This window comes from Podarcis tiliguerta, assembly GCF_965153285.1.
Source record: "Podarcis tiliguerta genome assembly, chromosome: 3".
In the NCBI taxonomy this organism is placed as follows: domain Eukaryota; kingdom Metazoa; phylum Chordata; class Lepidosauria; order Squamata; family Lacertidae; genus Podarcis; species Podarcis tiliguerta.
In genome coordinates this window covers 65,630,982-65,646,786 of record NC_139536.1, presented here as the reverse complement: position 1 = coordinate 65,646,786, position 15,805 = coordinate 65,630,982, and the positions used below count along the sequence as shown (strand labels likewise).

Genomic DNA, 15,805 nt, shown 5'->3' with positions numbered 1-15,805 from the left:
GTGGTACATTTTTTAAATGAATATTCCTTACCGAGAAGTTTCAGAAATGTAGATGGTATTTTCTCTTTGGGCATCTAAGAGCACTTCTGATACCTTATACTGAGATTCTAAAAGTAGAAGTGTATCTAGATCACAGCAGAGCACATTTAATAACCTGCAGGATGTAATATTTTGAAATATCAGAACATTACAAGTTATGGGAAATGCAGAGCAGCACTACACAAGTTTAAATATTTTGGAGTTGACTTCTTTTTTTAAAAAAAGAAACAAACTAACTGATGTAATACAAAGCAGAATTAGGAACCTGGGACACAGCACATGGTTTGCATGTAGAATACCACTGACCTATCCTAGAACACCATTTGAAACAACACTGTTATCTACAGTCAAGGTATTTCTATTATATTCTTGCATGTGCACACTGCCTTTTTACTGCTTCTTGTTGAATACTGCTAAACTGACTGTCAATTTCTTATTGTCAGTTTTGTTCCAGGGAGAAGGGGCTTTAATTACCAGTTCTTCCTTTTATTTTTTCTTCTATTTTTTATACAACAACATTGTTTTACTATACAAAGCTCCTTTCTGCAACAGGAACAGAAACTGATAAGGGAACAATGTAGAAAGGCTTTATAGAAACAATTTACAGTCGTACCTTGGCTTACGTGTCCCTCTGGTTACGCAAACCCGGAGGTATATTTCTAGGTTTTTGCCGTGTGCACATGTGCAGAAGCGGTCCCTCCGGTTGCGGAAACCTCGGGATCCAACCGGAGCTCCGGAACGGATCCTGTCTGCAACCGGAGGTACCACTGTACAGGCTATTCATCAGTGAGCCCACTGCTCCACAAAACAGAAAGAAGCAAAACAAAAACCTGAAACTAGGAAGCTTGTATCTAAAAGCACAGGAGTGCTGAATACCCTTTGGGATGTCCACACCAGACAGGCTGTGTCCTGCAGTTGTGTTTTAATTTATATACCAAAAATATCAGCAGAAATTTTGCCAGAAAAGGGAGCGCACAATGTAAGGAAGTAACAACTTCTCAACAATGCCAGCCATTTTCTCTGAAAAAAAGTGAATGAACAAGGATGGCAACAATGCAAGCAAGCTAACATGGAAACAACCAGTGTTGTGTAGTGGTTAAGAGCGGTGGACTCGTAATCTGGGGAACCGGGTTCACTTCCCCGCTCCTCCACATGCAGCTGCTGGGTGACCTTGGGCCAGTCACACTTCTCTGAAGTCTCTCAGCCCCACTCACCTCACAGAGTGTTTGTTGTGGGGGAGGAAGGGAAAGGAGAATGTTAGCCGCTTTGAGACTCCTGAAGGGGAGTGAAAGGCGGGATATCAAATCCAAAACTCTCTCTCTTTGGTCCCTTTATGAAAGAAAATTGCCTTCCCAGTGTTGTGATCCTATACCCATTTACATGGGAGTAGGCGATATGATTTAGTCCTAAGTAGACATGTACATAATTGCACTGAATTTTACATGGCTGGTTTGTCCAAATTTATTTCATCCATGCCGTGTAACCCAGAGGCTTCATTCCATGAACAGGTGGAAGAAGAGCCCAACACAATATTGCAGTGGACCCAGCTTTCTTTCTCATTCGGCTGCTGAAAAACAAAGCTACTAGAGGCAATGTAGTAATACCTATTTTTAGTTTCAAAAGCCTATTCATTTGCTTGAATGTTTTATTCATAAAATTATTCTCCATAATCTTCAGGACAAGCATTCATTCGTTAGTATATTTCAAGAAGTGATACAGAGAGATTAATAAAATCAATACTGAGACATTTAATGCTTTCATAAAGATTTATAGGACAAAAGAGAGGCATTCATATTTTCATTACTGATGATCATGTCATTCTAAAACATTTTTAGTATGAAAAGATTATTATGAATTACTTATGAGTAATCAGTGTGGGGAGAAACATTATGATGCATTCAGAAAATCAGTGTGATATCAAAATAATTTTTCATACACAAATGCCCTTTTCTGCATGGCATGTCTTTGACAGTTTAATTTGAATATTACTAGCAAACAAAGGAAACAAAAGCACCCATTGATATTAAAACTAGAATATTTTAACCCACTAATCCAGACCATTTTCTATCCAAGTTATCCACACTAAATGCCTTTGCATGAATTATACTGCACATTCATGAGGTCGTAACAGATGCACATATTCTATATAACTTGTGAAATAGCTACTGGTCACCACTTTATCCCTTGGTATAGGACTAAAAGCCCTGATTGCTCTTTTGTGCTCATAGCCAATGTTCCCTAGTTGTTTCAAAAGGTATGGAAAATGTGACACTATTCTTTAGCCCTCTGTTCTGCATCTGATATCAGTAATGGCGGTTTCATATTGCAAATCTAATGCAGTTCAAAGGAACTATTTCCATTTACTGTACTTGTTCTGCTAGCCATTTTAGGTCTTTCCATTTTTTTCCTGTTAACTTCTGTTAATCTTGCTTTTCAAGATTTCAAGTGTTGCTTGAAATTTAAAAACAAATGCAAATTGATGTGCGTATGTACAGATTGTGACATGAATGTTTTATTTAATTATTTGTTTCCTGTACCTGCAGTCAGGTTTTAATACCACTGGAAACAGACCAGATGTGAATATATAACAAAACAGGGATTCCCACCCCATCATTAATATATGACATGTTAATTTATCCTCCTCCATTGGCAATACTCAGATTCTGTAGAACACGGTACATTCGTTTAAAAGATAGTTCCCTAAAACTATTGCTAAAGATTGTTTACACAACATAATTACAATTCCAATAGTGAAACCGGAGGAAAATACAATCTGTTTTGTTTTCCAAAACAAAAATTAGAATGACTGCAATATCCTGTATAATTTGCAGTAAATGTTTTTTTAAAAAAAACCTATAGGTAATACACTGATTGAAAATTAACTAAGTTTTGGCTGACAGAAGCATATTCCCAAGCAAAGTTTGTGTGCAAACTAGACAGGGACTACAGCAGCAGGCTCACCTTCCTATCAAACCAGCTTCCCAATTTGGATCAGGGACTCTGTGAGAAAGAACTGGTCTACAAAGACAAATTATATGATAATGCTATAAGTAGTTTGGACCTCAGTCTTCTCAAAATCTAAGAGGAACTGGTTGTGGTTTGTGAGCCTGATTCTACCCACCCCCCTGTTCTGGATCTGCAAGGAAAGGAGAGTACAGAGCTGCTTCCCTGTGCTTCTCCTGAGAGCACGAGCAACTATGAAACATCTAATACAGGAAATGAACCAAAATAACGTTATTAAAAACTAGAGTTGACAGGTACTAAGATTACTGGAAGAGAATAAAGGTTTTAATCCAGATAATGTATCTTCAAAGTAGAGAATCCAATTTAAACTCTTGATGCACTAATGGAAAATCTTGTGGCACTTCAGGTACAAATAAAAAGCTAAAATTAACCTGAGGCTTCTCATTATATGTTCAGAAAGAAGGACAGGCACATAACCTAATGACAACTACTTGCACATATTTTCTTGAGAACACGATGAGCTAGTTTCTTTAGGGGGAAAGCTACACATTCTCCTGAGTGTTAATTAACTGCAGCTAGGGAGCTTGGGAAACTGCTGCCTTTTGAGCCAAGATCCATTGGGAACTTCATTTCTCAGATTCCCTAGCATACAGGCCTCCCCAACAGACAACGATAAGTTTAGGAGAAAGGGAAGCAAGCAGTGAAGGCTTTCCCCTGGGAAAATTGTTTTTGAGAACTGTTTAAGAAAACTCAAAAGGGCGCCTGCCTTTCACCAGACTTGAGGGATATCAATGTTTTGCAATATCCATCTGATGACTTGGTTTACCACTGAGATTAAGACCATAAGGAATACAATTCTTTCACTTGTATTAATGTGAAACCTATTAAAAAATCCTACTGCAAAAAAGGAAAAAACAAACCACAGGACTGTAAATACTCTCTAAGAAGATATAGCAACATTCACTTCCTATTTGAGAGTTTTATTGTGATAAATATGTTAGAGCAGCTAGACTAGGGACAGGGAACCTTTAGCCTTCCAGAAGCTGCTGGACTCCAAATCCCAGCAACCCCAGTCAACATAGCCAGTAGTCAGGGATGATAGGACCAGAAGCCCAACAACAGCTGACTATCATTGCAGTGGCCTACTGTCTCAGTTTTTATGGTGGTTTTACTGAAATTTCATTATGCTTTAAATTGTTTTAAACCCTTTTTGTAAGCTATGATGTTGACAGATGAGGTATAAATTTTAGAACACAAATTACAATAATCTCTGATAAATGCTTCAGCATATAGTATTGTTTCACTGCTTTAGCATAGTAAATTTCATTGCTATAATGTAGAGAGATGTTAGAAGTGACACTGGATTTGGCAGTCTCTTTCCTATAATTATTTTGCATAAAATAATTGTGTTAGCATTGTTTTAGACATGGGTTGAGATATGGTGGGAAACAGCTCTAATATGTGGATCTGGCCCTCCAATGAGTCCTCCTCCCTCTGACAAATTGCTGCTTTAGATGTAAACTCACAACTGTCAACAAGCTCTACTGAAGCTGATCTACTTCAGCAAAGGAAATTTGTCGGGAACAGGGAACAGGGTCTGCCACATACTAACAACACCTTCCAATCTGAGGCAGAAGAAATAGAGAGATATTGGGGACAGACGGAGGACCAGAATAGCACAGCACATGGCACAAGTCTAAAATTACAGCAGCTAGGAATCACACTTTCACTTCACACAGAAGTGAAAGAAATTGACCTACAGAAAGTGGTAAAAGCGAGTGCACTGAGCAGGAATAAACTTCTTCATTCTGTGCTAGCAAAAGACATTAACTACTGAAGCATCCTTAATCAGCGTCCTGCTGATTAACTTGTTAACATATATAAAGCCCTGAACAACTCAGGACCAGGTTATCTGAAAGACTGCCTGGCCCAGTATAATAATAATAATAATAGTATTATTATTGTTGTTGTTGTTGTTGTCATTGCTATTGTTGTTGTAATTTATTACCCAGCTGATGTCTGTGAGCTCCCAAAAGGGCCTTTGGTCCACTGGAAACCCCCACTAACTGAAAAGGAGGATGAACCAATTTTTGCCAATTCTCTCTTCTCCAAGCTACCTTTCACATTGCTCTGGAGGGGCCCCCAACCCTTTGAAGCCAATTTTCAGGGTGTGTGCTGGGAGCTGCAACGGAAAGGTGAATAGGGTTGCCATATGTCTGGGAATTCCCAGGCGTGTCCTGTTTTCACGGTCCTACATGCCCTTCCCATACACGAAGCACGCAATCATCAGTTGCTTCAGATGTGAAAACTTCTCTTCCACTAACCCATAAGACTGGACCCTGTTTCACATGTTTGAATCTTCAAGAGTTTTTTCTCTCACTGTTATACTTTGCTGTTTTACTGGTTTAGCTTGTGCTTTTTTGGTTTAATAATCTACTCTTTGTTTGTTACACTATACACAGCTTAGAGATTTTTGTAACGTTAAATAGTATATAAACGCTTTAAAAAAATTAACAAAAAGATTGTGTTCATCAAACCAGGCACAGGAAACCCCTGACATTCAAAGATCCAAGACTGTATAAAGCCAATAAGCTACAAAACATCAGTCAAAACCACTGCACCTCTTGATTAAAATTTCAGCATCCTATTTCTTTCCTCATCCAACAAGAGACAGCAAGGAGTAACGGTTTAAGTGCCTAAGTTCTTTCTATTGTGTCAGCACAGCAAAAATTGGGGACTGCATCCCAAGCAGCTACTATTTCCAACCCCCCAAAGCAACCTATGATAAACAATATAATGGGGGGTGGGGTCACCAAAGATTTGCGTTGAGAGGATTTTCTCTAAGCCTCATATGAACTTGGGTACAATACAAGTTGTCTAGCGGAAATACTTCATTTGTGCATAGTCTATTTTCCCTGACTGTATATTGGTCTTCACTGCCATACAGCACTCAACCTGTATATTTCACTCACAGATACCTCTACCCTCATTTTCATACTGGCCCGATTCATAAGCATTTTACCAAGTCAGCACTGCAGAACAGAAGAAACTAGCTGATTATTCTACCTTAAGTGAATCAGAAAATTTAGTATCTTACCTCAGGCCAAAGATATGAGACTGCTCATAATTGAACAATGAATGAATTTTAGCTTCTGTGTTCACAATTATAAGCCTGTCAATGATATCCTGAAATATAAGCACCAATTTTATTAATATGTGACGAGCACTTTGAGTAGACAACATTATTACTCAACCATTTTTATTAAACCACATTTTTAAAGTATATGGACAAGTGTATGATTTGGTTGTTACATTTCCTCACAAATAGCTCTTAAACTGGCAACAAGCAATTCAGCAAACTGTTCTTGTGTTTAAAAAGTAAGTATTTTCCCCATTTAATTCCAGTCAGTTTCTCTGACTCAAGTGAAAACAGAATCATAAAAATAGTCATTATCCGATACTCTACATGTATTTAATACCCAGTGCATTTATCTTTAAATCTATGTGTACATCTGGGGAAAACACAGTGAATAAGTAGAGAATAGAATTCCTGTAAAGGAAAAGTGTTCCTAATTGGAAGTTTACTTCCTTAAACAAGTAAATTTATACAACCTTGCTAATGTGAGAGTGTAAGTAATCCGCCAAGAATAGAGACTTGGCAACATCTTTTGATTTGATCTTACATCCAAAGTACTATGACACCTCAAACAGCTAACCAACCCCGTCTACACTGAGCGAAAACACTTTGCCCAGCTGTAGCAGCCAAGAGTAAGGTTTCCAGTTTCTTTCCCAAAACCTCAGAATAAATGTGAATAGCCAAAGGGGATTTGACCCTATACTATTTATTTCAAGTCAGATCATTGGTCCATATAGCTCAGTACTGTCTGCACTGACTGGCAGCAGCTCTCCCAGTTTCAAGCAGGAGTCCTTCCCAGCCTCATATGGAGATATCAGGAATTGAACATGGGGCCTTCCATATGGCAAGCAGATGCAACTGAGCAACAACCCTTCCTTAAATGAGAGGCATAGTGTGCTTGCCATGGTAGCAGGGGAGATCATAGACATTATGCTACCTGAGACAAAAGACAAGATAGCATATTGCATGGTCAGATTGGCAGTAGAATTTTATTTCAACATGATGACAGAGTAATGCCCTTCACTGCACCAGAGAGTAGCAGGCTAGGTTCTGGGCACAGAGCAGGGTTACAAAGCACACACAGCTGTATCTACTTCCTCCCTTACCATCTTTGGAAAGCAGGGCAGGTGAGTGGCTTTTCACCAGTTAGAGTTGTACAGTACATGATTTTTGCTTGTTAAATGTTTATAGTGTTCAGCTGAAGTAAGAATTGAGTGGATGAAGTGGTATAATGTGTGCAAAGAAGCGTGATGGCTGAATGAGCAGTATCCAAGTATGGTTCTTGAATTCCTGATTTGTATTATTCATTATAAGGATAGTTTTCTGCAATATTAGTGTGTGTGTGTGTGTGTGTGTGTGTGTGTTTTAAAGTTAATATTGCAATTATGTTGCATTCTGTTACTGTATTTTGCTGTTGTATTATTTTGATGTATTTTGATGGATCCTTGTTTTGCATAAGATTTGCTTTTTTTATTTTACATTGTTTAGATATTTGTTATGTTACTTAAAACAAACCAGCTATAGTCACATAGAACTGATCTAAGTCCTACTACAGAGGGATAGAAGGATAAAACTGTCATGAAACAACCCAATGCAACTTGATCAACGTTACACCAAGATAAGTGTTCCGGTCAAAAGGAAGAGCAACAGAATGAAGAAATCCAAAAAGAACCATTTACACCAAAATCATCTACAGCGATGGCAACACAGGCAGACATCTGCTTGACCAGACAGCCCACATATGCATCACTGGAAGTGGGAAGAGCCATCCCCAAGATTCAGGAACTGCCCTCAAAAAAGAAAGGTCACAGACACCTTTATGGTTAAATTATCTTCAGGGATGGCATAAAGCACAGCAACACCAAACACAGTAATGTCTCTACCCTGGATATCCCAAGTGGGCCACAGGTAAAAGACCAAGAAAAGGAAAATCACATTCCAGTTCAGGGAACGTCAACCTTTTTGAGGCAGTGGGTGCATATGCAAATTTGAGGAATTGCAGGAATACAAAAAGCATTCAAGCCTTCCCTATTAATGAAGAAAAGGCATGTGCATCAGTCACCACCACGCTCAGTCACAGAGGAAAGCTCTTTGCACCTCTCCTCTGCTCAGAGAAGGAGGATGGGTGTCCAATCCTGGCATCCAATGAAATGTGGGCATGTCTGAGGGGGCATGAGGAAAGGCCGAACCAATGCAAACACAGCCTGAACAGGATGAGCAAAGCGTCTTTTGTGCATCGTGGATTTTTGAAGGAATCTTATTGAACCCTTTCTCAAGAACCGTAAGAGGTGCTGCTAGGCAGGCTGGCACACACAGGTGCCAAAATTGTGGCTCTTGTTCTACTTTGACATTGGTTATAATTAAATAAATCTATATTTCTTTAGATATGCAAAAGCTTTTTATACATATACAGATTTTATATGATATAAAGAATAATTTTATTATAATCAAATCCATTGCTTACACTTGAAAGAAGAGATTTGTCTTTAGACAAGAGAAAGCAGCATCTGCAGATTATTATTTAAGTATTACATTTTCCTATGACTGTAGGAAAAATAGATTCACACTGAGGACACTGTGCATATACTGCCCTCATGCTGCATGCAAGAAAGAAATGCTGAAAATGTACTTAGAACCTAAGCAGCAATAGAACACCAAACCCATATGAAGCTTCTTATTTTTATTGAACAGATTTGTAAACCACTCATGATTGTCAAAAGGAGATACAAAATTATAAAGTTAAAGCAATAAGAAAACATTAAATCCATTTGCAAAAAGAGCTTGTTTCAATCAGAGCAATATAACCATTCAAAAGAGCTTTTCAAAAAGGATTGAAAGCCAAGCTACTTACTATAATATCTGTAGGAACTTCACGGAGAGAATATTCTGGTTTATTAGGTATCGCTTGATCACCTATCAGTTCGTAAACAGCAGGGTAGGATAACAAGTTTATCAGAGCTAGAAAAGACTAAAGCAGGAAATGGTGACACAGTAAACAAAATGATTACTGGCATTTCGTTCCAGCAGGCGTTCTAAATGAATTCTGATGTTATAGTTTTAACACATTTTTAGTCTTATTGTATCAAGTCTTCTGTACACTGCTTAGAGGCTACTGTCATTGAGTTATACAAACTGTCAAAATAAATAAATAAATCTAAAGCCTGTTACAAAAGCCGTTAGTATTACTTTGGTCTTCACAAATATGATATATAAAGAGTGACCTTTTATTGGACCAACTCCTATCAGTGTGGGTGTTTTCAAGCTGTAGCGTTGAACAGAATGAAAAGGTAAGTTTGCATCCCAGGCAGAGCAGGGCTATTTAAAGATAATTAAAGACATTTGCAGAGCGCCTACTGTGGAAAAGAAGGCGGAAAGGAAATCTAATGCAAACAGCTGGAATGAACGCCCACTGCAAATCACAGACATTAAAGCAATACTAGTTGGCTTAGCCTTTATAGGAGCAGGGGTGGGAAAATGGCAGATCAAGCAAGGTTGAATCCAGGTATAAGGAAACAAATAGCATTGAGGGCTGCCACAAATCCAAACTCTGCTGCCTTTAGCTAGAATCTCCTTCAGTGAAGCCCAGACTACATTTGCACTTTAAACCTGGAGGGCAGACCAAGGTAATACAAGTCTAACTACAGGGACACTACCTTCCAGTACAGTAACTCTGCACCATGGCATTGTACTGACAAGAGTTAGCATAGCACAGCCGTTATTTTCCAATTAGACCATTGTAGCAGGCTGGATAATCCCCTGCTTTAGGACAGGCATGGCCATTCATAGACTAGGCTGCTGAGAGCAAATAGGATGAGCTCTATGTATAGCAGTTTCTCTCTCAGCCTGAATAATGTATATTTAAAATATACATGGCTATGCTCAACCCGTAAGATCACTGAAGAGTGATATTGCTGCATCACACAGAGATAGAAAAAAAGATTGTACAATAAAATGCAGGCAGTCTAGGGTGCTTCCCAAAGGAACAGCAACTACATTATGAAGTAGGAACAGTCACTTAGTTTTTATTTCTCAAGATATGCTTGTTTAAATTCTACCAAAGAATTACGTTGAGGTGGTGATTATTTGCAAGAAGTGTGGTTTGTGACTTTTATATGGGTACTGTTTTATTCTGGATAATTGTCTTTATTTGTAGTTGTTAGTAATTATGTTTTGTATTATGGCCTCTGGCCGAGATAATAAAACTGATTGAAATGTATTCACTGAATCCTGATGCAATTATACGTAACTCTTCTCAAACTGATTTTGCTCCTCTTCTTTAAGCTGCTAAACTTCCAAAATATTAACACTAAACAAAGTTAGCACTTATTTTTCTTTTTGAATTCTGGAGTCAGTCTCTATCCTTATTAGCAAGTTTATCAAGAACACATCCTCAATAAAAAGCGTATCAGAGCATGGTACGGCAATCCCATGCTAATCTTTTATTGTTTCCCCAATACTCTACCTTAGCATAATACATAATTTACAACCAGCAAGCTACAAGCAACTTAAGGAATATCCCAAGGAAAACATTCTGCTTCAGATAAAAACTATATCCACATATTAATGTGCAAAAGAAAATTCAAACCACCTTCTGACAGCTCCGATCAATGGGATCAACTGGTGTTGATCTGGGATGAGTTACTCGGACATCATCTCTTCCACACTCTAGAACACCCCACAATTCGGTAACAAGTGCTTTTATAAATCCTAGGAAGAGAGTATTTTATTCACAAGGACTCTTGTCATATTTTATAGCAGAGGTCCTAGCAAACGTTATTGGACGGGAACCACACTGAGAACACTTTCCATAAGAGTTAAGCTGATAATGCTACCACAGCTCTTCACAAATGAAACTATCCTCTTTCATAATATGCACAATTTCTAACATGGTGTCTTAATCTGTACTGTTTCACACCATAATAGGAACAGTTGGTGCAGCCACCTCCACATTTCAGGTGGGGGCTCTGTTTGGTTCCACATGGACTTTGCTCTGGAACACTCAGGGCCTCAGTGGGTGGAATTCCATGTAGCACTGGGGTGTGCACATGGAAAACAAGGCCCGCTCATGCAATGGGACTTTCCCATCTCTCCAACCCCAAAGCCCTCTAAACCTGTTCTGAGGGTTTCCCCAAACCTCCAGGGCAGGTTTAGGAAGCCCCGTTGATGCCCTAATCCCATGCACACAGCAATTTAGTTGAATCCCACGTCATGATCTGACATTACATGACCAAGCATGGCAGCATCTTTGGGCTAGCATGCTCCTCTACCTCCTTCACTTGTGAAAAATTTATCCCTCATTTCCTTGTTTGATGCAAATCGTGGCTTCTGGAAAACCATGGCTTGCCTTTTATCCAGACTAGCAAAGGAGGGAGGCATCTGCAAAGTGGAGGATGGAAAAGAAACAAAGTCTCAAATATATAGTGCAAAACCATGGTTTGCCATTCTGTCTGAACTGTCCCATACAGAAGCACAAAGACAGGATGATAGAATAAAATAAATTATTTGCTCTGATGCTTGCTGGCAAAAGTCAAAGCTATAGACACAACTCTAACCATGTCAATAGGAGTTAAGTCCTACTGAATTCAATGGTGCTTGCTCTCCGGGAATTGGGATTAGGATTGCAGCCTTAATTACCAAGATTTATTCATGATGATCTATACAAAAAGTTACCTGAACTCTGTAGAGCTACAGCACCTGCAGCTGTTGCAGCTACTTGCGATACAATTGCTCCATAGCCAAACTTTTCAAATCCACAGACCTAGCACAAACAAATTATAACAAACCATAAATTTCAAGGGCTCAAACACCTTAGCTATACAGGAGGATCATGGCTTATACAAGATAAGAATAATGGTGCTTTTTATATATTGTTTGTTTTGGAACAAACAATTAATTCCATAATCAAATGTATCATTAACTAGCATTACCTAATTAACATTCTGATGCTATTATACCGCTTTAACAGAGAAAGGTTATGGCATAGGCAATAAAGACTGCTGAGGCAAACTAGGTGATGAAAATATTGTTTCAAGTATGTGTGTGTGTGTATGATTATACCTACTTGGAGGTTTTTTGTGAACCTGTTGAACATGAAAGTCACACACTCGTTTACTGTTCCTGTATTCTGCAGCAGCAAAAGCCCTTTAGGTGTAGCTGCAAAATTTAGTAAGTCATCCAACAACGTCTCTTCCAGTACAATACTGGAAAAAAAGCAAACAGATAAAAACTAAATTAAAGTACCCACAAACAAACAACAACAACAACCAAGTAACCTCTCCCCCAATGAATAAAGGGATTCTTTTAGTAATGATTTGCATAAAAGGCTCATTTGTTATAGCAAAGACATAGACTGGTCTACCAGTATATAATTTCTGTTAGAAAAAATGTTTCCATTCAATATTGCTTACACTACTCAATTCACCATCTGGGTGCAATTAATTCATTTAGGAAAGCAGCTGTATATCTGTGCTTGTTCTACCTACGCGACAGCTGTCTCCCCCTGAAGGTCTAAAGCCCTTCTCTTGGATCTAATAGGTTTGTCTGTTAACTCTTCTGACACATTTCCCTCCAACAATGGTACCCTTTCACCATATACAAAAGAGGCTGAGAGCAAAGCAAGAGTTTAACTCTATTACTCTTTTGATTATTTGCTTAAGTTTCTGCTATTTGACAAAGAGAGAAACAAAATAGGTAGTAAGGCAGCAAGCCATAATGGTGATAATGCCAACTCAGTGAATTGCACATACAAGCAAACCCTTCCCTCAGCAGGCAAGGATCCACAAGTTGCACCTATTGTTACTGACCATAGGATGGTGCTAGCTGTGCTCACGGTACCCAATCCCTAGTTCTTAAGTTGCTTTCCAGATCATATATATGCATGCTTACCTACTGACAGTTCAACAGAATTTACTCCTAAGCATGCATATAATTGTATTCTAAGGTCCAGTGCCAATGTAATGTGAACCTGCTACAAACCCAGGTCTGCAAATTTGGCAGCCTGAAGAATACCAACTCCCTTCCCACCCCCTTGCTTTCCTTTGTTTGCCTTAATTACATTTTAATGTCATTTATTGCTGCATTCAGATGATCAAATCCTAAGTAACCTGCAGGCAGGCTGCCTCTTTGCTCCCCTTTCATGTGAACATAGAAGCAAGCCAGGAAGCAATAGTTAACCATAACTTCCATTACTTTCCCATTACTTTCAGTAATTAGGTAAAGGTAAAGGTACCCCTGCCCGTACGGGCCAGTCTTGACAGACTCTAGGGTTGTGCGCCCATCTCACTCAAAGAGGCCGGGGTCCAGCGCTGTCCGAAGACACTTCCGGGTCACGTGGCCAGCGTGACATCGCTGCTCTGGCGAGCCAGAGCCGCACACGGAAACACCGTTTACCTTCCCGCTAGTAAGCGGTCCCTATTTATCTACTTGCACCTCGACGTGCTTTCGAACTGCTAGGTTGGCAGGCGCTGGGACCGAACAACGGGAGCGCACCCCGCCGCGGGGATTCGAACCGCCGACCTTTCGATCGGCAAGCCCTAGGCTCTGAGGCTTTAACCCACAGCGCCAGTAATTAATGGATTCCAAATGAGTCAAAACCTAAAGCTTACTTACACTTGCTTTTCAGAACCTGGCTTCCTTAAAAGCCATTAACCAAACTTCCTGATTCTGATGTAACATGAAGCTTTGTTTAACTACAGCTTCTCAGCTTGTTCGTTTACTTCTGCAAAGGAGCAACATGTGGATACATGAAGCTTGTGAATATCTTCACTCGTTAAGCTGTGGTTCGATTATCTGAACATGGCCAGTTACATAAAATGCATACCTTATCCTTCACTATTACAAATCATGTAAAACAATTAAACACAAAAATCACATACAAGGCAACAGAAACAATGGAACAGTAAAATCATAGAAGTCATATGCCTAACCTGAAATTGTGGGGGTACATTGAGAAGGGCACCTGAAGATGATCTTGGCGTACAAAAAATCTGTGGGAGAAGGCAGTCCTAATATTACACCTGCTCCAACACTAACCCTAGTTAACGCTAACCAGGTTCTTTCTTAATACAATTTTTAGCAAATCTATGTGATATTCTGGTAAGTCTAGCTAACACTACCCATGATTAGCATTTGTACAGATGTAACAGAAAAGTGTTATTAAGGGTGACAAGGAGAGAGAAACAGGTGATATCTGTGTTGGAGTGGGATGCGGCACTGGAATCCCTGTTCCCAAGACTGGTTTTTAGTAGGCAAACCATAGTTTGCAGCAAACAAGCATTGCACCAGCAATGGATCTACTATTAACCCAAACTTTGTTCACCACTCTGAAAGGACTGGAAAGAAGAAAACACTAGAGCAATATAATCATCCAATGAGAAGAGAACACACACAGACCCGCCTAAGAATACCCATCTCTAAAACTGAATTCTTCACTTATAGAAAGTCAAATCTGAACTATAGAGTATCTCTAATATTGATATAGGTATCCAAAAGCTACCTATATTCAGTGAGACACAAACACATTTTGAGGCTACTAATGGGAAAAAGAATGTGCACCCTCTTTGAATTCTGTGGTTTTACATATAGAGACATAACAACAATCATCTGTTCCTTAGCAGGTCTTAAAATTAGGTAAATACAACCTCAGATGAACAATAACAAATGACATATTACACCATGTCAAGATTTATTTAACAGAAATAAAGCCAAAATGGAGAAAAGTACACCATTTTTCCATCCACAGGAATTAAGAGGCCAGGTAGCAGACAGATGCTGCTAATCAAATGCGCTTGCTTAATTGATCATCAGTAAGTGTGCCCACCTCTATAAAAGCCAAAGTTTTAGCACTTTGCTGGTCTGGAGCATTCAGGTATGTTTTAACACAATGCCAAGGAGGAAATAGGGCACAGTGCTCTTAGGAAAGCAAGTGCTGCTACTCATGAAACTGGGAATGGTTCTAAGGCCATCTCCAACCAATTTTAAGTCCATAATTCTACAGTGAGAAAGATTATTCAAAAGTGGAAAACATAACACTCAAGACAGGTGCAATCTTCCCAGGAGTGGATGTCTTAGCAAATTCATCCCAAGATCAGACTGTGCAGTGCTCAAATTGCAAAAACCCCAAGAATTCCATCTCGGCCCTACAGGCCTCAGCTAGCATGTTAAATGTTAAAGTTCATGACAGCACAATTAGAAAAAGACAGAACAAGTATGGTTTGCTGGGAAGGATTGCCAGGAAAAAGCCTCTTCCCTCTAAAAAGAACATGGCAGAACAGATTAGTTCAGTTGCATCTTAACAAACCACAAGATTTCAGGAACAATGTCCTTTGGACAGACAAGACCAAAGTGGAGATGTTTTGTCATAATGCACAGCGCCATGTTTAGCAAAAACCAAACACAGCACAAGCACCTCACACCAACTGTCAAGCACGATATTGGAAGGGTGATGATTTGGGCTTATTTTGCAGCTACAGGACTTGGGAAACTTGTGGCTTCATAGTCAACTATGAACTCCTCTGTATACTAAAGTATTCTACAGTCAAATGTGAGGCCATCTGCCTGACAGCTGAAGCTTGGTTGAAACTGGGTCATGCAATAGGACAAGGATCCCAAGCACACCAGCAAATCTACAACAGAATGGCTGAAAAAGAATAGAATCAATGGCCCAGT

The 15,805-nt window shown here is 39.3% G+C and overlaps 1 protein-coding gene across 6 annotated transcripts in view; it reads right to left on the bottom strand.

The window, feature by feature from the left end:
* The window catches only part of TBC1D32 (TBC1 domain family member 32), a 66,759-nt gene that overhangs the window by 27,207 nt on the left and 23,747 nt on the right, over positions 1 to 15,805 (bottom strand). For 4 of the 6 annotated variants that reach the window (XR_014509942.1, XM_083435174.1, XM_083435177.1 and 1 more), the window contains 7 exons: positions 14,065 to 14,124; positions 12,201 to 12,339; positions 11,810 to 11,897; positions 10,728 to 10,846; positions 8,991 to 9,107; positions 6,101 to 6,189; positions 32 to 154 (listed from right to left, as the gene is read on the bottom strand). Coding sequence is in view for 4 of the 6 variants with exons in the window: in XM_083435174.1 (XP_083291300.1) it covers positions 32 to 154; positions 6,101 to 6,189; positions 8,991 to 9,107; positions 10,728 to 10,846; positions 11,810 to 11,897; positions 12,201 to 12,339; positions 14,065 to 14,124 (735 nt within the window). In the remaining 2 variants the exon portion in view is untranslated. The remainder of the gene's footprint in view (positions 1 to 31; positions 155 to 6,100; positions 6,190 to 8,990; positions 9,108 to 10,727; positions 10,847 to 11,809; positions 11,898 to 12,200; positions 12,340 to 14,064; positions 14,125 to 15,805) is intronic. The other 2 variants (XR_014509943.1, XM_083435175.1) reach the window with 1 other exon arrangement.